This window comes from Peromyscus maniculatus, chromosome 2 (assembly GCF_049852395.1).
Source record: "Peromyscus maniculatus bairdii isolate BWxNUB_F1_BW_parent chromosome 2, HU_Pman_BW_mat_3.1, whole genome shotgun sequence".
Classification (NCBI taxonomy): domain Eukaryota; kingdom Metazoa; phylum Chordata; class Mammalia; order Rodentia; family Cricetidae; genus Peromyscus; species Peromyscus maniculatus.
Genome location: NC_134853.1, coordinates 145,610,688 through 145,633,561, shown reverse-complemented (window position 1 = coordinate 145,633,561; position 22,874 = coordinate 145,610,688). Strand labels below are relative to the sequence as shown.

Below are 22,874 nucleotides of genomic sequence, written 5' to 3'. Positions count from 1 at the left end.
TATGTAGTTCTGTCCTGGAGCTTGCTAAGTAGACCAAGCTGCCCTCAAACTCATAGAGACCTGCCTGCCTTTTCCTCCCAAGTGCTGAGACTAAAGGTGTGTGCCACCACACCTGGCTCCTAGGGACATTTTAAGCATACGCTCACAGCAGGATGACCAGACCTATTAGTATTGACATTTCCCTTGTGTCTACACCCAGCTACTACATGACTTCAGGAAACCCAGCCCCGTTTCTAAGTAAGGGCAAAGATCCCTCTGAACACAGTGTAGTGTCGTCCCATATAATGCAGACTCTACATCTTCCTGGCTTCAGGATTGGGAGTAAGGAGTTTTAGCTCCCAAGCTTGTCTCCTCGTCTGAAAAAAATCACAATACCTGCTACACAGGATTGCTCTGATCATTCAAAACTCACGCACATCCCAATTTAGGGTTAAAAAAAAAAAACACTCTCAAGAGAAGTAAGGTTACCCAGCCTCCATCTGGAAAGCCAACAGAAAATAGCCTCCAGTCCACGTGTTCCCACACCTGGTTGTGTGTCAGAATCACCTGCAACACCTGTTGAAAGCCCATTGGAAGGGGTGGAGAGACCACTGAGCAGGTAAGAGCATTGGCTGCTCTTCCAGAGAACCCGGGTTCAATTCCCAGCACCCACATGGCAGCTCACAACTATCCAAACTCCACTTCCAATGGATCTGAACTCTGGTCTGGACTCAGAGGCACATATATGGCACACACACATGCACACTGGCAAACACTCATACATTTAAATTTTAAATTAAAAAAAAAAAACAGAAACTAAGGACTGGGAAAAGTGGGTAAGGACAGTGGATAAAGTGATTGATAGGGATCCAAGTTTGGCTCCCCAGAACCCACACATGAAAAAAAAAAAAAAAAAAAAAAAAAAAACCGCCTAGTGGTGAAGTGGACGCCTGTAATTTCAGTACTGGGAGGTAAAGACCAAAAAAGACCCGGGGCTTGATAGCCAGCCATTAGAGCAGAATAGACGAGCTCCAGATTCAGCAAGCCTGGATCAAAAACAAGGCAGAGAATGACCAAAGGCACATGCCATCAACCGCTAGCTTACGTGCTCGCTGCTCGCTCTCGCTCTCGTTCTCTCTCTCTCTCTCTCTCTCTCTCTCTCTCTCTCTCTCTCTCTCTCTCTCTCTCTCTCTCCCTACACACACACACACACACACACACATTTTAAAAAGGACAGGGCTCAGTGCTACCCCCGTGGTGTCTGCCAGTGACAAGCATTTGGTGACCAAGAGTAAGAATTGGCTGGTCCGGTGTGGGCCAAAAACAGCCCCAGGAGACAATAAACGGGGCTTCTTTAGTGGGGCTGTCGTCACGTTCCTTCCAAATTGGGAATACCATGCATCTCTGAATCTCATGATTCGGCATGAGACCCGGCTGGTCCACTACTTGTGGCTTTGTCATTCTGAAAGCCCACTCAAGCCTCCTTGAGCGTCAGCACTCTATCGGTGAAGCACTCATCCCTTGGCGGACCCTCCGGAGGCATTTAGGAAATACTAGCCACGCCTCCTAACTTGAAGTTAGTTTCTCAGTAAAGTTCCCTCCTTTATGACCCCTCCTGCAAAGTGGCCGCCTACAGGAGGCATCAGAGAAAATGGCAGCGCGAATCTGGAGTTTGCTGCAGTTGACTGGATTGGACTGGAGCAAGAAAAGAGTACTTGTCCTCCATGGAAAGCGTGTGTGCATTCATTGATTTATAATAACCTCACACCACCACCACCACCACTACCACCACCACCACCACCACCACCACCACCACCACCACCACCACCACCACCACCACCACCATTGTGCATGTACTGTGTGTCAAGTACTGAACGCAGGGCTTCCCTTTCTGGAGGATCTAGGAGGCAAAGGGCCCAGGATTGAATGAGGGACAACCGGGTTCCTTCCCTCCCCTTTACACACAGTGGGACCCCTCCAGGAAGGCACAGGTCCTTACTGTGACCGCCAGAATCCCCTTTCTCCCTTCCCAGAAAGGGCTCAGGCAACGCCCAAATCAAGAGTGCTCAAGCTCCTGGCCCTCTCCCTTCCTCTCCCCACCCCGCACCTTATCCAAGCCCCCCGACAGAGGTGGTCTCTTCTGGAGAGAGCTGGCTCCGGTGCAGTTCTGCGGTTTTATTTTTCCTGGGATAGTCAAAGGGATGTGGGAACAGCCACAGGTGTGGTGAGGGGAAGCCCCTGTCTCCCCTCCCCAGATTTGGGAAAGGGGAGAGGCCCAGGCGCCCTGGTCCTGGGTTGGTCCAGCCACTGTGGTCCCTGGGCCCTGTGGGCGGAGGGCTGAGGGTGGAGCCCTGGGAAGGTGGGGCGGGCTCCTAGGCGGGGTTCGGGATTCTTCATAAAAAGCCACGAAGCTTGATTTCCCCACGAAGCCCAGCCCCGCGGGGTGTGGGGGGGACGCAGAGCCCAGATGGGGGACCCGGCCCGGCCTGGCCCGTGGGGGGTGGGGTGTAAAATAATGGCAGAGATGGTGCCCATGGAGGGAGGGGGAAGGGTGGGGACAAAGCGTCGGACCAGGAAGATGGGCGTTCCGAGTGAGGGGCGCTGGGCGGAGAGGCACGGCCCCCAGCCTAGCCCGGGCGCCTTTGCGTGGGATCAGGAAGGTAAAAAACCCACGAAAGTGCGGCGGGCAGGAGCCGGGGCGTGCGGTGCCGGCAGGGCGGGCGCACGGAGCAGCCCGCGTTCACAGTGACCTCGACGCTGGGTGTACAGTACGGGTAGAAAACCGCGGGCCCGGGCCAGGTTGGGCGGCCCGGGCGGGTCACAGCCTGGTCTGGGCCTCGGGGATGTAGATCTCGATGCTGTCCGCGCTCTCGGTAGCCGAACTGTGGCGGAACGAGGCGGCGCGCTTGGCCGCCAGGAGCCGCTTGCGCGCTTCCTGCCGCTGCCGGTCCACGGAGTCCAGGGAGCGCTCCTTCACCGGCACGCCCCGCCCCCGCGAGGGCTTCTTTGGTATCGGCGGAGGGACCTTCTTCTCCTCCTGTCGGGAGGCGAGGGCGTGCGCGCGGCTGAGCTGGGCGCCGCGGACCGCTGCCGCAGCCCGATTCGCGCCCCGCACCCCCAGCCCAGCTCCCCCCCACCCCGCGCGCCCCGAGGGACTGAATTCGCGTGGATCGAAACGGGACCGCGCCTAGGACTGGCCCGGGGACCCGATGCTGCAGGTGCACGTGTTTCCACAAGGTCAAAGCCCCAGCCCCGGTCTCCAAATGATGGAGATGGCGGGGGTCGAGCGCCCCCTGGTGGAACCGTTCTCAACCGCTAGCACCCACGCGCAGGCTGGGGGGTGGGGGGCACGCTGCCAGGGCTCCAGGGACCTGCCCAAGTCTCACCTCTGACACCCACCTAAGACGTAAATCTAGCAAGCAGAAGGCTGAACATCGCCTTTTTTAAAAAAAGAAAAAATCGACTTTTACGCCCCACACTGCAGCTGACCCGAGGTGGCTGAGGCAGCATTGGCGTGAACAGCGGCTGTCTTATCTAAAGCTGTTCTTGGTGCTGTGGCTTCTTGGCCTGAGGGGACCCACAAACACACCTTAGGCTCCAGGAGTTTCCAGCTGTTGGCCTTGAGTTGTTGTAGCTCCAGGAACTTGAGGGTCACATCCTCAATGGAGAGCTGCAGGAGGTCCCAGAAACCCGCCAGGTCCTGGAAGGTGGGCACAGGGAACGCAGTGGGGTCCTGCCGTGGTGGGACACACAGGGGAGGCAGCCAGTCAGGGAAGTCTGACCCCATGCAGGCTCAGGGAAAGCCACACTCAGTCTCACGGTTAGGAAGCTCAGCCTAGGGGGGATTGGGCTGAGGGATGGGGGACAGGGACAAGAAAAAGCCCAGGTCTCTCCTACCTGGGCAGGAACGCTGGGCTCCACCTTTGAGGCACAACACGCCAAACAAGACACGTCTGACCTTTTGGCTTCTCTGGGCCACACTGGATGACCTGTCTTGGGTCACACGCAATCCACCCCTCCAGGGACACAGACCTGGTCCCACTCCTCAGTCACACTGGGTCACCCGCCAGATCCACACCCCTCGCTCTGCCCTCACACTTACCAAGCTTTGCTGACACAGTCTGAAGAACTGCTGGACCTTCTGAGACAGGAGAAGCTGGGTACTGCCCACGGCACTGCGAATCTTCTCCAGGACTGCAGGACAGAAGCGGGCTCAAGGAGGTGGCGGGATGGGGGTCCCTCTTTCCCCGGCCCCCCGGAAGTGAACCCTTTGAGATGCTCGCCTATTGGTTACTGTACTACTAGCTATCCATCTCTCTCCTCCAGCCCCTCCCCCATCCTACCATCAAACTTCCGACCACACCAAGACTTCCTCCTCCTCCTCAATGAAGTTCCTTCCTCCACACAGCCTGTGTTTACCAAGTGCTGGTCCCTCTGAGAATAGCCTTCCTCCCACCTGGGTCCCTAATCTCGCCTCCCAGCCTTGGCCAGAGCACAAGCTCAATGATCATTCACTGGCCAGATCCTGTCACTAATCAGTGCATGCGTCCTTGATTGGTTAAGAACTGTTAATTCACCTCAGGAACCTGACGCTGGCTCCCCTCGGACTGCACTCATGGGGACGGGCATTCCCTCTGTCACCGGGCTGTCTGCCATGCGGACCTCTCATTTCCTCCCTCAGACCTGTTCTCGCCTGAGCTGCCTCCTCCAACAATGTTAAAACCCTACATCTTTCACCGAGGAAGCCCAGCATCCTCTGGGAGAGCCCTTCTGAACAGCTCAGATCAGAATGGCATGTGGGTCCCAGCCTCACCACCAAGCTCACACTGGAACCGCATACTTGTCCAGATCTGAACAGATTGTTCTCCACGGAGTTAGTGACTTAGACTGGTAGCCACTTCCTTTTGCCTGGTCATGACCCACCCCACCCCACCCACCCCCAAGTCCTAGCCCTGGCCTCTAAAGATGTCCCTTTCCGGGCCCCCTCCCATCATGCCCTGTTGCCAGTAGGAACCCCAAGCTCCGATACTGAAGGACCAAAGAGGAGGCAAGCCCAAGCCTGAAGGGAGGGGCCCGCTGGTGTGCTGCAGTTGGGACCACCACCACGATACCCCATGCCCGGGCACCCACGCACAGGATGCCAGCGCGCCCTCTCCCCCGCGTGGGTGGCAGTGGACTCACTCTCCTCGGGCAGCTCATAGTCCTCTGCCTCACGCTCCATCTGCTGACACCAGTGTTCCAGTTTCTCTACCTCTGCCCGCAGCATCTTGATGAACCATTCGCCGTCCCGTGGGCAGGGGGACGTGCGGCCTGAGTCGGGGAGGCTGCGCGAACCGCGCTCCATCCAGGAATCTCGGCGGCCGGACCCGGGGCCGGGGGCGGGGATAGGGGTAGGGCCAGGCGACCCATCAGTGGCCGGCGGCTCATACGGCAGTGGGTAGCCCTCGCGGTAGGCCCACTGGCCCTGCGTGTGGACCGTGCGGAAGACTGAGTAGGTGGGGGCCCGGGGCCCGGGCTGGGGCTCAGAGGCGTGCCTCTGGAAGGAACGTCCGAACTGCAGGGCCTTGTCTTCTGTGGCCACAGTGGCCAGGCCGGCCAAGCCCTCCAGCTCCAGGTCTGCCTGCACACCGGCTGTCACGCTGTTGGAGCGCTTGAACCTCGCCCGCCTGTGGGAGGGAGATGCCTGTCCTCTCTGCTCCTGCTCAGGTCACCCCAGGTCACCACCCTCATCCCAACTCCGAGCCAAAAAAAAAAAAAAGGAAGATGAAGGACCTACAATACAAAACACTGGCCACTGATGCACACACTCAAAAATCAATCGGTAGGTACCGAATATACTTACCTATTGCACTTCCACTGAACATCAGTGGCAGTCGAAATATTTAACTACTTGCACCTATGACCAGAAGAGACGCTGGAACACACTGTGTAAAGAGACTGACCTAGCGAGAGCCGGCTGGGGGGCTCCTGACGGCGGTAGCTCCTGAACGAGGCATGCAGAAGCATTTCATTACTTCTCTTGGTGGTCTGTTGTTTTTGAGACAAGGTCTCACTCTGTACCCAGGTTGACCTGGAACTCACCATGGGTCCCCCGGCTGCACACACAGAGTGAGCTGCCTGCCTCCACTTCCTCGGGACTAGTGTTATAGGGGTTAAGTCACCACACCCAGCTTGCAGTTCGGTGTTTCTAGAAAAGATGTGTCTCTGCTGGTTTACAGGGGCTATCCAGTGTGTCCTTGGGCTACAGAGAAGTCAGTGAATGGGGCCCAAAGAGGTCCCAGGCCGTCCAGCTTCAGAGTGTCAGAACCAGGATTTGGACCCAGGGCCGCACCAGCTAAAGGAAGAAATGCCTGGGAGCAGGTTGGGCTGGAGGGGGAATACAGCAGGGAAGACTTCAGCCCTGGGACCCCGGTGGCTCAGCCCAGAGCCTGGCCAGACAGTCTGCCAGAGCCGGTGGAGCTGAATTAAGATGTTGGCAGGAATGACACAGGGCCTGGAAATTTCTTGTCTTTGAGTTAATTATATGCAAATTCTATGCAAAACAGAAAGTCAATTGGCCTTGTTCATTTTTCCCACTCAGAGTTCAGAGTAGAGGCTCTTTTCTGTAAAGAAGTCAATGGGCACTATGAAGCATGTGGCTGGTGTGTGTGTGTGTGTGTGTGTGTGTGTGTGTGTGTGTGTGTCTCGGGTTGTCAAAGATGAACAGAAGTTGAAGTAGTCTGGGAATTCAAGAACCTCAAAGGAAAGGACCCTGGGTCCTCACTACCTCCACCTCCACACAGTTAAAAGGCAAGGGGGTCTCATGAGACATCTCCAGGGTCCTGTCCAGGTTCCCAGGAGACTCTCCTAGCCATCCCCCCCACAATGCTCCGCACCCCAGCTTCAACCTTCTTCTTGTGGCCCAGGCCTTCTCTCCAAGCCTGCCTGCCTGCTTCCTTCCAGCTGGCAGGCTGCCTGCTGGGAGCCTGTTGCCATAGAAACCAGGCCCAGAAGGATGCTGCAGGACTCAGGCAAGAGAGATGCACTCATGTGCAGTCTCCAATGAACCCCATGTCCCCACCCCCACCCAGAGTAAGGAGAGAGAACATACTTTCATTGGCTCCCACATGGCCTTCACCTTGGTATCTGCCCTGGGCACCATTCACCTTGACTACTGGCCCGGCCCCCTTTCAGTTACCTCTGCACTCAGTAAAGAGGAAGGGAAAGCCCTGGACCAGGAAGCTCACCTGAGTCTTAATGTTACCTTTGTCAGTGTGTGCCTTAGGGAAGTCCTCCATCCAGGCCATCTAATATGTGTGAGGTGCATGGAAAATACAGTCAAATAGCCCTGTGTGGTGGCGCACACCTTTAATCCCAGCACTCAGGAGGCAGAAGCAGGCGGATCTCTGTGAGTTCCAGGCCAGCCAGGGCTACATAGTGAGACCCTATCTAAAATAACAACAAATAGTCTGATTAAATTTGTATTATATATAAGTACATCTACATAATAAATATACTTATGCACACATATAAAACCACAGGAATGGGACAATATTTCCAAGGTATTTATTTCTTCTGCCGAAAATTCTATCTTGTGTCTGTTAAAATCTGGGACCCAGCAATTACTGCCCGGTCTACCCCAAGACTGGTGTAGTCCTCCTAAAGATAAGCTCTTCTAAATCACTCCCCTGCCCCAAACCCTTTCCATGACTCCCCACGGCCAGCAAGAGAGCTCAAACTTCCATCCAGCACTGGCCTGAAGCCCCTATTCCCTGGACATGCCCGAATCTTCAGCCTCCTCCTCCCTACATCCTCTTTGATCCCTAAATAGATTATCCTCTGACTCCCAACCTCTGAGCACGCCTGCCTGAGATGGCTGTTTCCACTCTCGCTCCCTGACTATTCTCTGCTCAAGCCCCTGTGAGTCTCCTGTCTGCCCCCAAGATCACTCCTCAGTTCTGGGCCTCCTCAGCAGTCTTCCTGCATTTAAAGCAACTCCACTGTTTTGATTAATTGTCTCTCTCTCTGGTGACAGCCACGTGTGTCTAACTGTACCCTCAGGACACACCTCGGTTCCCTGTGAATATTTGTGCCTTTGAGCTACAGTTGGCCCGTGGCCCCTTCCAAGCTCTAGCAATCAAACACCAGAGGTCACGGTCACAGTAGGCTTCTCCAGCAACTACATTTCTGAAGAGGTACCATCCCAAGCCTTTTCCCTGTTGTAAGAGTCTTGAGTCTTAAATGACCCCACAGGCTGACCTGTTTGAACAACTGGCCCCCAGAGGTTGACAAGGTTTGGGAGGTTGTGGAACCTCTGAGACCTGTGACCTAACTAGCCAGAGTGGGTCACTGCAGAGTGAGCCTTGAGGACCTTTCTATTTCTGACACAGGCCTGGCCTTTCTGCTTCTCAATCTGCCAATAAGTGAACGGGCCACATGGACAGCCTGCCTCCCAATGTCAGCCTGCACTCTTTGAAACTGTGACCCAAAGCAAAGTTTTCCTCCGTGAAATTGCCTCCCCATGAAACACACTATGACTTGGGGTGTCCCTCCCCATTGAACACACTCTGCCCTTCCGCTCCACTGGCCTGATGCCTTCATCTGACCTCTGGGAAGTCCTGAGAGGATTCCACACTACCTCAGAGAGAAGCAGGAGAGTGCCCCAGGCTTCATGTTCTAAGTCCTTTCCTCGGAGAACTCTCTCAATGCATAAACCCCAAGGAAGGCTGAGGGAGCTGGGGAGCCCCTGGGCTCAGTGAAGCATGGTCCTCCCTATCGCTCCCAGCCAACAGTCATGTTTGCCCAGGGTGGGCAGGAGTCAGCCATCCTTGTGAACTAGCTGTTGATGTGGGACAAGATCACAGTAAGAAAGATCACACTGGATCAAAGGGCCAAGACCCTGGGCAGAGCTGGACACTTCACAGGTGGGGGGGCGGGGGGGGGGGACAGTGCAACACAGAGAGAGAACGGAACCAGGGAGGACGGGGAGTGGGAGCCAGGAGGAGAGAGACGGAGATGGTAAAAGCCCTTGATGCCTAGGAGTTCAAGCCCCAGGGCCCACACAGTGCCCGGAGAGAATCAACTCCTTCAATGTCCTCCGACAGCCATGCATGTGCCGTGGTGCACACAGGTGGTCATGCATGTGCACATTATGTGCAAGCACACACACAAACACACACACAGAGATAGATGTGATTATTTTTGTTTGGTTTGTTTGGTTTTTTTTTCAAGACATGATCTCTCTGTGTAGCCCTGGCTATTCTGGAACTCGCTCTGTAGACCAGGCTGGCCTCAAACTCACAGAGCTCTGCCTGCCTCTGCCTCCTGAGTGCTGGGATTAAAGGTGTGCATCACCACTGCCTAGCAGATATAAATGTAATTTTAAGATTTAAAAAAAAAAAACCACATTAAGCCAGGAGGAGTGTGTAGAGGCAGACAGAGGAGAGGAAGACCTCAAGGAGGTCCAAACAGCCAACAAGAGTTAGCAGCTGGTTGAAAGGTTGGCCAAGGTTCTGTTCCTGTTGACTGCATGGGCTGTCAGGAGGTGGGGGAAACTAGTTAAAACAACCTCATCAAAGATGGCGTCTGAGAAACAAGCAGGGGTAAAGGGGACGCCCATCTGAGGAAGAGAGGTTGGTTTTGGGGTAGCTCTAGGTAGCCATATCCTGAGGGGGAGGGGAGAACCTGAGGGGGACATGTGAGATAATGGTGCCCAAAGGATTTCTTGATCCCTGGAACCTGGGGGTACGCCACCTCCCATGGCAAAGGGGACTCTGTGGTCTTGGCCAAGTTCAGAGTCCCGAGATGAGATGACTATCCTGGATTATCCAGATTTGATGGTTCATCTTAATAGCCTGGCTGGGTTTCAGAATTGCTCAGGAAGCGCACTCCTGGGTATGTCCGTGAGGGCAGCTCTGGAGATGTTCCACTGAGGGGAACAGAGCAATCCGAACAGGAGCAGAAAGTTTGCTGAGCATCTTCTCATGCTGGGTACTCAGCTCTCAGCTTCCTGACCTTGGATGCAATATGACCAGCTGCTTCATACTCAGCCATAAAGGACCATGTCTTTTTTTTTTTTTTGGTTTTTTGAGACAGGGTTTCTCTGTGTAGCCTTGGCTGCCCTGGAACTCACTCTGTAGACGAGGCTGGCTTCAAACTCAAGAGATCCTCCTGCCTCTGCCTCCCGAGTGCTGGGATTAAAGGCGTGCGCCACCACTGCTCGGCAGGACCACATCCCCTAACCACAGAGAAAATAAAGCCTTCCTTTCTTAAGGTGCTACTGCTAGGAATTTTATAACAGCAATGAAAAAAGAGTACCATGCCAGATGTGTACAACTTAATCACATGGGTCCTTATTAATAAGAGAGGGAGCCCAGAAAGGAGGCGGAGGGAGAAAAAACACAGGAAAGAAACAAGTGGATGTATGGCTGGGTGTGTGGCTCAGGGGAAAACTACTTGCCTAGCATGCACAAGGTCCTGGGTTTCATCCCCAGCATCACAAAAATAAAAAGGAGAATAAACAGGAAAAGGTAACAAGATAGATTCTTCCTCATACCTCCAAAAGGGACACAGTCTTGCCACCACTTTGCTGTTAGCCCAGGTAAATCTAGGAACAACTTCTGAGCCCCAGAAATGTAAGATAATAAATATGTATTTACCACACCCGTCCCGGCAGGGATGGGTAACAAACACATGAGTAAAGAGAAATCGAAGACAGGAAAGAGAAACAGTCCAAGTGGGGCATGGGATAACAGTTAACACTTTCTGAGCACTTAGTATGTGCTAAGTTAATCACCTGACACGACTTACTGTCCCTAGCATCAGGGGGACAGCATCATCCCTTCTCACAGATGAGAAAAGATACCCTTAACAGGCAAAGTGATTTCCTGAGACGGAACAGTGACCCAATCCAGGCAGAGGCCACCCCAAGTCATTTCATCCCAACCCCAGGCCTCCCCATCCTTAGGGATAGTACAGTAATCAGCTGTCTGGCCGCTGAGGCCGGGCTGATAACTGAGGAGAGAGAAGAGACACAAGCAAGCTAGAAGCTGGTGTGGAAGTAAACCGAGGTCGCGGAAGATGGCCTCAGTCATCACAATGAAGTGCATGGGGAGGCTACCTGCTGGAGATTTGTGGGGGGTCGGAGGGAGGAAGGAAAATGAGCTGTTTTGGGGTGTCAGCAGAGTAGAGGAGTTAAATCTGGGTTCTCTAGCGCCAGACTGCCTGGCTCCAAAGCCAGCTGGATGGCTCGTGCCTGTTCTGTCATCTTTTAAGTGAGAATGACGGCAGTACCAGCCCCAGAGCTGGGAGATAATGTATGGGAAGAAGGGCCAGCACCTGGCCTGCCATTGTGTGAGCTATTGTGGAGAAGTAGGAAAGTTTGTGGCTCTCGCCCGCCACCGAGAAAAGGAGCTGGCCGCACACAATAGCCCAGCGTAGCAGCGCGGCCCCAGCTCGGCCATTGTAGTCATTAATTATTCTGATTGCTGTTGATCATTTCCATCTGTTCTCCCGCAGCACTCGGAACAAAACCTCCTTTATCCTCCCCATCACATGGCACCGGAGTCCGTTATTTGCATATCCGTCTCTTTCACTAAATAGAGCAGTTCCTCAAACATCACTGTTGGCCGGGTGGCTGATTGGTTGGTTGGCTGCAAGGGTGGTGGGGAGTATTAATTATCCCCAACATCTATTCTCCCTTTCTTCCTCAGTAACAGAATCCCATGATTTTAAGCTGGACAGGTGGCCACTTTGGATAATAATTCACTTCCCGATCTCCCATAGAACTAGTAGAGCTAGGCGGCAAAGTTCTAGCCCGTGGGATGCAAGCAGAACTGTTACTTACAACTTCTAGAAAGTGTTCTTGGAAAGGAAGTGTTGGGCCAGGCATGTAGTTCAGTGGGAGAGAACTTGCCTAGCGTGCACAAAGCCATAGTAATGAGAGTGTTATTAAAAGTAGGGTATAGGCCAGTGAGATGACTTAGTAAAGGTACCGCACCAAGCCTAACCACAGGAGGCCGATATCTGACTACCATGTAAGTGAAAGGATATAGATTCCATGACTAGACCTCAAACAACTATTTTGGAACACAATATAGATACCCTATGGAAAATGCAGCCTGGGTTCTGAGCCTGTAGGACACCAACCAACCCTTTGGATACCCAAGCAAGCAAGAAAGCAACTTCTGCCATATTTAAGTCACTGTCATTCATGGGTTTTCTGTAACTCACACCCAAACCTAATCCTAAAATAACATGAATCTTCAAGGTCTTGAAGCCCAGGACTTAGGTCCCTCTTTGGTTTTGGACTTGGTAGCCATTGCTGTGGTCTTCGCCGGCGGGAAGCACCAGGTAGGAAATGGCCTCCGCTGTGATTTACCACTCATGTAAAACAATGCGTCATATTTCCTCTCTGGGCCCTTTAACTAGGCTGTGGAGGCCTCCCCGCTCCTTCCCCCCCCCCCCCGCCCCGCCCCCACACCAGTTCTGTCTGCTAACAATGATTGAGTTCCTGGTAATCCTGGAAGTCGTTATCATGGCGACTTCAGGGAGTTGGCCCTTTTGTGGCTCTCTGGGCAGAAATTGTGTTACCCCAAGAGACAGAGTATCCAAGGAACATTCAGTACCCACAAACTGGCAAGGGGGTTGCCAGGAGAGTTTGGCAGCAGGGTGGCGGGGGTGGGAGAGGGGTGGGCATGGAGAGGGAGGAACACGGCAGTGCACCAATCTCTGGAGAAGCTCCTCTCTAAGAGAGCAGCCAGGACTTCAAGCCAGGGTCCAGCAAGGCAGACCTAGAGGTCACAAGGGTCAGTCACGAGCCTCTCCAGGCAGCCATGAAGAAGGTGAAATTCTGACATTACGGAAAGTGGACACCGTCATGTTAAGGCAAAATAAGTCAGACTCAAGAAATAGCCCGTTCTTCTCGAGTGCAGAATCTAGATTTAAGTGTCCGTGTGCGCCTGTCTGTCTGTCTGTCTGTCTCTGTGTGTGTGTGTCTGTCTGTCTGTCTGTGTGTGTCCATGTCCGTGTGTGTGTGTGTGTGTGTGTGTGTGTGTGTGTGTGTGTGATAAAAGAAGAAGAGGGACTATGTAGGGGGAAGGGATTTAAAGGGAGAAAGACGAGAACAGAGAGGGTGGTAGAGATAAAAGATAAATACCTCAAATTGTCTCACATATGGAACATGATTTAAATATGCACATGTATATATTTACACATAGATATGGACAAATATGACATTAAATCAGAGTGGGGACAGTTTGAAGGGAGGAAAGGGACAGTTGGAGGGAGAACAAGAGAATGTAACGGGGGTGTGTGTGGTTCACAGAGGCAAGGTACAATGATTTATCAGTCTTGAATTAGAAGAGATCCGCCTGTCTCTGCCTCCCTGGTGCTGGGATATAGAATTTTGAGGTCAGCCTGGGCTACATGAGACCTATTTCAACATAACAAGAATAACAGCAACAAGCCGGGCGGTGGTGGCGCACGCCTTTAATCCCAGCACTCGGGAGGCAGAGGCAGGCGGATCTCTGTGAGTTCGAGGCCAGCCTGGTCTACCAAGCGAGTTCCAGGAGAGGCGCAAAGCTACACAAGAGAAACCCTGTCTCGAAAAACCAAAAAAAAAAAAAAAAAAAAAAGAATAACAGCAACAAGATCACCTTTCTTTGGTCCCCTAAGTCCCAGGAATAGCTTTTCTGCACATGCTGCACTCTTTGACTGTGGTCCAGGCATCTGGGTCTGGGAAGACAAGTGCAGTAGGAACTTCTGACTCTGTTTTCTATGAGAGCCTCGATGATCCTGAGGCTAAGCTTCAAATGGCAGGGGTTCATCTGATTCCTGCTCATCTTGGTAACCTGGTACCTACACAGTATTTGACAAGTATAACAGGGATCCAGTAACCCGGTAAGCAAATGGAGAGGGTCAGAGGAGATGGACTGGAGAGATTCGGTCCCAGTGATGGGCAACTTGGAAGCATCCACAGACAAGCTTCAGAAAGGAGAGGCAATATATGTGAACTCCACCCAAGAAGCCATCAGGGAGTGTACCAATGGCCATTGTTAGTTTTACATTTATTTGCTTATTTATTTAGTATATGCGTGCATGTCATGGTGCAGATACGGAGGTCACAGGACAACTTGCAGGAGTTGGCTTTCTCTTTCCATCATGGGTTCCAGGGATTGGCCTCGGGTTGTGAGATTTGATAATAGCAAGCATCCCTCTCCCAGGCGCTGCCCAGCAGTTTTTAAAACCAAAGTGCAGACTAGGAAGCAAGAAAGCTAAGAATCCAGAAAAATGGGTGGCAGTGGGTAGAGGGAGGCCTGGCAGTCTGCCGAGCAGGGCTACTGGACTCCATGGCTCACCTCTAGGTACCGGTTGGGCCATGGTGTGTGGTGAGTCAGAATTAGCGTGCCAGGGACAGAAGGGCTGCCAGGGGCTGTGCAGGTGTACAACAAAGGATGCCTTCGGCAGACAAGCAAGGAAGGCCGGCCAGAGAGAGGGGCCAGATCTGCCCTGTCCCCACCTGTCACTCCCTCTGACTGCCCAGTGTGATCACCTGTCCCAGAGACTCAGTTCTTCACCGTTGTCTCTCCTCCAACACGCTCACCATCAAGACCTCAGCGCTCACGCCACACTCCCTGTCCGTCTGCCTTGAAAAAGCTTCCCTTTTCCTTCACACTGCTCCTTCATTGGATCCCCTCCCCCCCCCTCCCCCCCCCCCCCGCCCGCGGTGGTGGCTGCTCTCAGCCCCATGGAAATGACTGATCGATACCGAAGAAAGAATGTAGGAAGCACCCACCCACACCCAAGCACCTAGGAGAGCTGGAGAAAATAAAATCAGAAAGGTGTTTCGGCTCCGATGCCAGGCTTGGAAATAGAAGACAGCTTCAGGTTCCCGAAACAAAATGCAGTCTTCAGACCTGAGTGGTGAGAGGACTGCTAAAGCCAAGAAAGCCACAGGAGGGTCAGGCCAGACATATGCTGAAGGCTAGAAGGGAAGGCTGAGGAAGGGAGAGAGGAGAGACCCCTAAACCTATACACCATGAGGAGCTAGAGGGAGATCTCCTGCACAAAGCCAACAGCCAAAGAGGTCAGCTTTGTTTGTAAACGTAGACTGCAGGGGGGGGGGGGGGGATTCCATGCTAGTGTTTCAGGAAGGCAGCCTGGAAGGAGGATGCTGGGAAATGAGAACATGAAAGATGTTTTGTATGGGGATGTGGGGTTCCAGTGTGTTCTACCAGGGAAACACAGAAACTTCAAGCTGAGATGTTCATTTCCAAGTGGATCTAAAGCTCCAGCAGTCCCCCAGTGAGGAGGAAACGGAGTACCCGAGGAAGGAATGGGCAGTGACAGACGCACACACAAGTCATTCAGGCGTGCTTGTGAACCTGCACCATCAGACGACACAGACACAGGGGCCGATTTAGCCAAGCCCCCTGAAGAGCTACAATAAAAACACTACCCAAGCCTACAGGCAGGCTAGGAAGAGGGAATGAAGACGACGTGGTAAGCATACCTATAATCCCAGCAGATGGGATTCTGAGGCAGGAGGATTGCCACGTGTTTGAGGCTAACCCTGCCTCAGAATGGCCACCCTCCAAAAGAAAAAAAAAAGCTCCATGAAATAAAGTATTCCAAGGCTCTTGTTTATGTTTATAGGGAACTACTGACTAATTGTGTTCCTAGAAGAAATTGAGGATTCGTGCTATCAATTTTATGTTGACACAATGTCTCACTATGTAACCCTGGATGGCCTGGAACTTGCTATGAAGATGAGGCTGGCCTCAAACTCACAGAAATCCCCTGCCTCTGCCTTTTTGTCCCTTTCTTTTTAAATACAAGGTCTTGTTGTTTTTCTAGGATGTCTTCAAATTCCTGGAGTACTTTTATGAATCTGTTTTTCTTTCTTTCTTTTTGAGACAGGGTCACACTATGTAGCCCTGGATGGTCTAGATTTGGCTATGTGAACCAAGCTGGCCTCCAAATCAAGGAGATCTGTATGGCCTTGCTTCCTGATTGATAGCGTGCCCAGCCTGTGTGAGATATTTTCATACACCTCTCTGCCTGAACTTGTGAATTAAACATAACAAGAAAATGGAAGATAAACATTTGGGAATTATAATTTATAAGTACAATTATATATGAGATACATCACACACATATATTCATCTATTATATGTATGTATGCATGATGGAGAATGTCTCAACAATCTAAGAAATTGGCCTAGAAATATGGCTCAGTGTTGAAAAGCACTGGCTGCTCTTCCAGAGGACCCAGATTCAATTCCCAGCACCCAAGGGGCAGTTTACAACCACCTGTAACTCCAGTCCCATGGGTTCCAACCCCCTCTGTTTCTCTCCGCCTGCTGACTTTGGATCAAGATGTAAAGCTCTCAACTACTGCTCCAGTACCATGCAGGCTGGCCAGCCTGCCTGACTGCCTGTCGCCATGCTCCTCCCTTCCGTGATGCTCATACGCTAACCCGCCTCTGAAACTGTAAGCAAGCCCACAATTAAATGCCTTCCTTTAAAAATTGCCTTGGTCATGGTGTCTCTTCTCGACAATAGAACAGTGACTAAGACAACATGGTATTAGGAATGCAAAAATAAAAAATAAAAACCACATAGCGAAAGAATGAACATTTACAACATTATAATAACAAGAGGAAGGGTTATTTTGTGCCACACATTCTGTAAGTTGTCCATTTTTATACAATGGTTTAAAAATACTGACTCAAGAAGAAAAATAGATTAAAGCCAGAATAGATTAGTAGCCACTAAATAAACTAAAGATAACATAAGCTTCTTCCCTCCCCTAAAGGCACTAGACTAGAAAGTTTTATAGGCAACCTTTGCTAACTCTTAGGGAAATGGTCACCTCTGCTTTATAAGACTGTTTCTAAGAACACACACACACACAGAGAGAGAGAGAGAGAGACAGAGAGAGAGACAGAGAGAGAGAAAGAGACAGAGAGAGACAGAGAGAGAGACAGAGAGAGAGACAGAGAGAAAGAGACAGAGAGAGACAGAGAGAGAGATAGAGAGAAAGCTATCAAACTCATGTTAGAATTCTAGCATGAGGGCTAGATGAGGAGAGATGGCTCAGTGGTTAAGAGCACTGGCTGCTCTTTCAGAGGACCTGGGTTCAATTCCCAGCAACCGCATGGCAGCTCACAACTGTCTCTAACTCCAGTTCTATGGCTTCTGACACCCTCACACAGACACACATGCAGGCAAAACAACAATTAATGTAAAATTAAAATAAAAAAAGTCTAGCATGAGCATCATATCTAAACTGAATAACAACTGAAACAAAATTATGGTACAAGCATAGAGGCATACACCTGTAATCCTAGCACTTGAGAGACAGAGGCAAGAAGATCAGAGTTCAAGGCCAGCCTGGGCTACAAGATATCATATCTAAAAAAATTGTGGGGGTTGGGGATTTATCTCAGTGGTAGAGCACTTGCCTAGCAAGTGCAAGGCCCTGGGTTCAGTCCTCAGCTCCTACAAAAAAAAAAAATTGTGGGTCAACATTACTTATGAACACATTAAAATCTTCAAGCAATAACTATTCAAAATGTAATTATATAAAAACTAACATAGGAAGACTTATTTTTAAAACTGCTAAGGCAGCCGAGAATGGTGGTACACTCCTTTAACCTCATCACTCAGGGAGTCACAGGCAGGTGGATATCTCTGAGTTCAAGGCCAGCCTGGTCTACAGAGCGAGTTCCAAGACAGCCAGGGCTACACAGAGAAACTCTGCTGGGGGGTGGGGGAGAAATAGAGAAAGAAAAATAAATAAACTGCTAAGGCTCCATTATATCCATTTTTGGTTTTGTCATTAGCCAAAAAAGCCCTGATTGTTAGCTGTGTGCTTCATGTCTTGCACACTGCTTCCTGGGTTACAGACGATACTTCACAGCCTCCCTTGCAGCTAGGTGACTGCGTGTGATGCAGTTACAACAAATACAGTATAGTGAAAGTGTTCCAATTCTCAGGAAGTCTCTTATGAAAGAAGACAGTATCATCATCCTCCCACCCTTCTCCCAACTGCTAAGAGTATAGATGCAATAAGTATAATTTTTGAACTTCAATTTCTTTTAATATGAAGTAATACATGAAGGTAGAAGAGCAACAAATGAGAAGGACCCTGGGGTCCTGACACTGCATTACCTATGTCAAGGCTAGCTGGGTTTTTTTTAAAGTAGTAAGTGCACTTGTTTATGACAATATTGAAACCCCGTTAAAGCCTAATTTAATCTAAGCACACAATAAAATCAAGCAGAGGTTATCCCAAGTCTGAAAGACTAGACCAACATGGAAAATTTATTCATATATTATATCACATTCCACATGGAAAAAGAAAGTCTAAGATCATTTCAGTAAACTCCCAACATTCAATCAAATTCAAATCAGTTCTTATGTTAAAAAAAAATAAAGATAAGATGTAGCTCAGTGGTAGAGCCTTGCTTAGCTTGTGCAAAGGCCTCAGGTTTCCGTACCAGCACCAGAAAAAAAAGGAGGAGGGGAATAAAGGGTTTTCTGTCTCTTTCTTTCTTTCCTTCCTTCCTTCCTTCCTTCCTTCCTTCCTTCCTTCCTTCCTTCCTTCTTTCTTTCTCTTCCTTCCTTCCTTCCTTCCTTCCTTCCTTCCTTCCTTCCTTCCTTCCTTTTTTTCTTTTTTCCCTAGACAGGGTTTCTCTGTGTAACAGCCCTGGCTGTCCTGGAACTCACTATGTAGTCCAGGCTGGCCTCAAACTCAGAGATCCACCTGCCTCAGCTTCTGAGTGCTGGGATTAAAGGTGTGCACCACCAGCTGGCTTTCTTTCCTTCTTTCACTAATTATTTACTTTATTGTGTGTTTATGAGTGTTTACTTGAAGGTGCCTGGTGCCCCCACAGGTCAGAAGAGGGCATTAAACTGGAGTTACAGACAGTTGAGAGCTGTCACATGAGTGCAGGGAATACAACCTGGGTCTCTGCAAAAACAGCAAGTGCTCTTAACTCCTGAGCCATCTCTCTAGCCCAAGGGTTTTCATTTTTTAAAACCCTTAAGAGAGTAGGAATAGAAGAGAATTCCTAAAGGGACAAAAATGGTACCCATCAAAATTTATTACAAATGTCATCTTTAGAAGTCTATCCTGGGGGGCTGGAGAGATGGCTCGGTGGTTAAGAACACTAGCTGCTCTTCCACAGGACCCAGGTTTGACTCTTAGCACCCACATGGCAGCTTACAACCTTTTGTAACTACAGTTCTAGGGATCCGATGCCCTCTTCTGGCCTCCAGGGGTCCTGCATGCCTGTGGTGTGTAGATACACAAAGCAGGCAAAACACCCAGACACATAAAGTAAAGTGTACCTCAGGCCCAGTAAGATGGCTCAGCAGATAAAGGCTCTTGCTGTTGAGCCTGACATATGATCTCTGGGACTCACAACATGGAAGAAGAGAACCAGTTCTTGCAAGTTATCCTCTGACTGTATACATGCAAGTGTGTGCATGCACGCACGTGAGCGCACACACACATAAATCAGGAGTGGGATGAGCCCACTACCACTCAACACGGTATATAATTCAATACCTTATTATAAGAAAAAAACTTTAACCAATGTCTTACTACATACCCCTGCCTGATCTGGAAATCACTATGTAGGTTAGACTGGCCTTGAACTCACAAAGGTAGGATCTGCTTACCTCTGCCTCCGAAGTGCTGGGGTTACAGGCATTCATCATCACATCCAGCAAAGAAAAAATAACACTTAAAATACAGATTTGAAAGAAATATCCTAACTTGAAGAAATTAATTAACTATATAGAAAATCCATCACGATTATCAGACAACCTGAGACTCGATAAGGGACCAGCAAGATTGCTGAATACAAAATCAATATCCCAAAACTGAACAGCTCGCGTGCACTAGCAGTGGCCAATTACAAATACCATGGGAGAAAGGCCTGATGTAACAGCCAGCAGAGTTCAAAACACCACCCACCGCCCTCCTGCATCATGAAAATCACCCCATCAGTCTCATTTCTACTATGTCTTCCCTCAAACTCATTCTCCATCTACTGCCAGGCATGACATGGTGGTGGCACACGCCTGTCATTCCCGAATTCGGGAACTGGAGGCAGGAGGATCAGGAACTTGGGGTCAGCCTCAGCTACATAAGTGAGCTCTAAGCCAGCGAGGGATATGTGAGACCCGATCTTTAAAAAAAAAGAAGAAAGTCTCCATTCAGTACTTAATGCTCTTTTGTAAACATAAATTAAAGCGTGTCACGCTGTTCCTTTGACCTTTTAATAGCTACTCATTACGTATAATTAGAGCCCAGTTCTTTTAGCCTATGTCCTGCACAACCTGGCCCCGGCATTCTCCACCTCCCAGCACTGCCCACTCCCTCCACACTGGCCACATGACCCTTCCCCCCAGTTCCCAACACATGCCCAAGTCTTTCCACTCCCAGCATGCTATCCCCTCTCCCTCAAATGCTCGCCCCCAACATCACTCCAGTGTGCTCCTCACTTGCCTCCTTGAACTAAGTTCACGTTACCCCTTCTTTTATGTATTATACCGTTACACAGAATACTGTTTTTCATTGTGGATTATGTATGCCCTGTCTTGATGTCCCTCTAGCCCTGAAGTTCTATGAGGCAAAAGTCTTATCTCTGACAGTTTCCAGAGCATTTGATGCACAGCCCAGGAGCTGCCACATACCAAATGCTCAGTAATTATCTGCTGACTGACATCAAGGGTGAATGGCTGGGTGGCGATGTGCTCATCAAAGGCCTGCTGCACCATTTGCAGGGACTCTGGCTTGTTTGAAGGAATGAAGGACCACTCTCCAGGAGCGACTTATCTGAATGGGGAGTCAAAAAGCCCTCCAGGGAACCAATGGAGACTTGCGGGCTGGTTTAGGAAAGGCAGGGGAGTCAGGAAGGAGGGTGGGAGCACAGAGCTGTATCCACCCAGGACTCTGACTTCTCTCGGGGTTTGCAAACGGACTTGGCCACGCAATGCCACTGTTCTGTGATTTTCACGGCACACTAAGGGTTTGGAGGACAGCAGCTGCCGGAATAGGTCAGGCCACCGGGCCGCTTTTTGTCAGTCACCCTAACATCTCGGGAGCATATGGTGCTTCACGGAAACCACAGTAGTAGGAGATGACAGAAACAGTGACTCCCTAGGAACCCCAGGACTTGACCAGGCACTCAGACAAGGCCAATCCAGGGGTTCCCAGAGACTGTAATAACCCTGGGAGGGTTGGAAAGCCCGGCAAGGTGACTGGGAATGGCTATCAGGGGGTCTGGGAGGTGCCTGGGAATGGCTATCAGGGGGTCTACAGAGGCTCTTATGTCATTCCCACCATGGATATGGCCTTAATGACTTCGATTGCCATGAAAGCCCTCAGAGCGCTTTGCCAAGAAGGTCCCCTGCCACCATACTCGGGCCCGCCAGCCTGGTGTCATTGCAGCCTAGAGGACACATAGGGCCAACCGTGGCACTGCCACCTGGTCATTAGTGAAAGTGTCTCCCTCCAGGCTTCCCAGAGCAGAGAGGACTCTTTCCAGGACTCCCTCCAGAGCTCACAATGTTAATTCTTCAGCTGGAAATTAAGGAGGCAATGTTTCTGAGGCCACCTAATGCCAGAATAGTGGCTGCTGGCAATTCTAGTGTCTCTGATTCACCACCGATTCAGGCACATAATAGGTACCCCCCGCTGGTTAAATGCTTGTGCGAGCCAAGTGAGGAGGAGTTGTTATAACTGCCAGGGACCCATGAGAGGCAATCTTCCTGTTTGTTTGTTTCTTTTGAGCTCATACACTTGTACACCGCAGGATGTAACAAGGGACCGGCAGAATCCTGTTATCCCCGTTAAAGGACAATTGCTGGAGGCCTGCTCAGCACCTACCTAGAACCCACCCCGCACCGCCCCTTCCCTTCCCCTGACCACCGCACCTCTCCCACAGCCTCTGATCGCCTGCACTGGCAGGAGTTCAAGCACTCTGTGGAGAGTTGATGGCTACCGTGGCAACCCCATCATGAACAACACATAGCTACTCTGGCTCCCCAGAAAAAGGAGATAGCTCAGTGGTAAAGCGCTTCTCATGTTAGCATCAGGGCCTCAGTTTTACCCCCAGAACCCATGTGAGAAAAGCCAGGTATGACGGCATGCACTTGTCATCTCAGCGCTGGGAAGACAGAGGCAGGAGGATTCCTGGGACTCGGTGGCCAGCCAGCCAGCCTAGCCTAATTGGTGAGCACCAGGCCATTGGGAAACCTTGTCTCAAGAAAACAAGCCAAGATGCCTCAGTGGGCAAACACGCTTGCCACAAAAGCCTCATAACCTTAGTTTGATTCCCACAAATCATGATGGAAGGTGAAAATCTCCAACATTGGTACCACCGCCCCTGCTCTGCCACATACACACATTTTTCTTTAATTATAAAAAGGGGGGGGGGCAAAACCTAAATGACCTCTGGCCTCTACTTGGAAGTACACACACACACACACACACACACACACACACACACACTCACACATGCACGTACACGTCACCTCCAGGAAGACAGCTTATGCAAAGACAGTAGGCTGGCAAAGACATGACACTTTACACAGGCCTGGCTTCCCTTCATCCCCAACCCCCAAGGATACCCGAGAGATCCACACTGTGACCTACCTCTTGTCCTCTTCCACCTGAACGCCAATGGAGTGGAACTCTCTTCGGCTCCTGTTCTCGGTGTCCGAGTCTGAGATTGTCTCCACCTGGAGTCAGGGTGGAGGAGTCAGTGGCTGTGGCTAGCCACAGAAACACTCGATCCACATAGGACGAGGACGGCCACAAGTGGCTACGCACCAAGCTAGCTGGCAAGTCCCGAACAAAAGAGAGTGGAAGTATCAAGATGGAAGCCACTGGGCACCGC

General features: G+C 50.8%; 1 protein-coding gene across 3 annotated transcripts in view; it reads right to left on the bottom strand.

The window, feature by feature from the left end:
• Positions 1–2,134: 2,134 nt before the first annotated feature.
• Positions 2,135–22,874, bottom strand: part of Dlgap3 (DLG associated protein 3) — a 67,358-nt gene continuing 46,618 nt past the window's right edge. For 2 of the 3 annotated variants that reach the window (XM_016005974.3, XM_076565089.1), the window contains exons 8-12: positions 22,631–22,716; positions 5,161–5,645; positions 4,082–4,173; positions 3,569–3,712; positions 2,135–3,016 (exon numbers count right to left, since the gene is read on the bottom strand). In XM_016005974.3, the coding sequence (XP_015861460.1) occupies positions 2,798–3,016; positions 3,569–3,712; positions 4,082–4,173; positions 5,161–5,645; positions 22,631–22,716 (1,026 nt within the window). In that variant the 3' untranslated portion in view covers positions 2,135–2,797. The remainder of the gene's footprint in view (positions 3,017–3,568; positions 3,713–4,081; positions 4,174–5,160; positions 5,646–22,630; positions 22,717–22,874) is intronic. The other variant, XM_076565090.1, reaches the window with a different exon arrangement.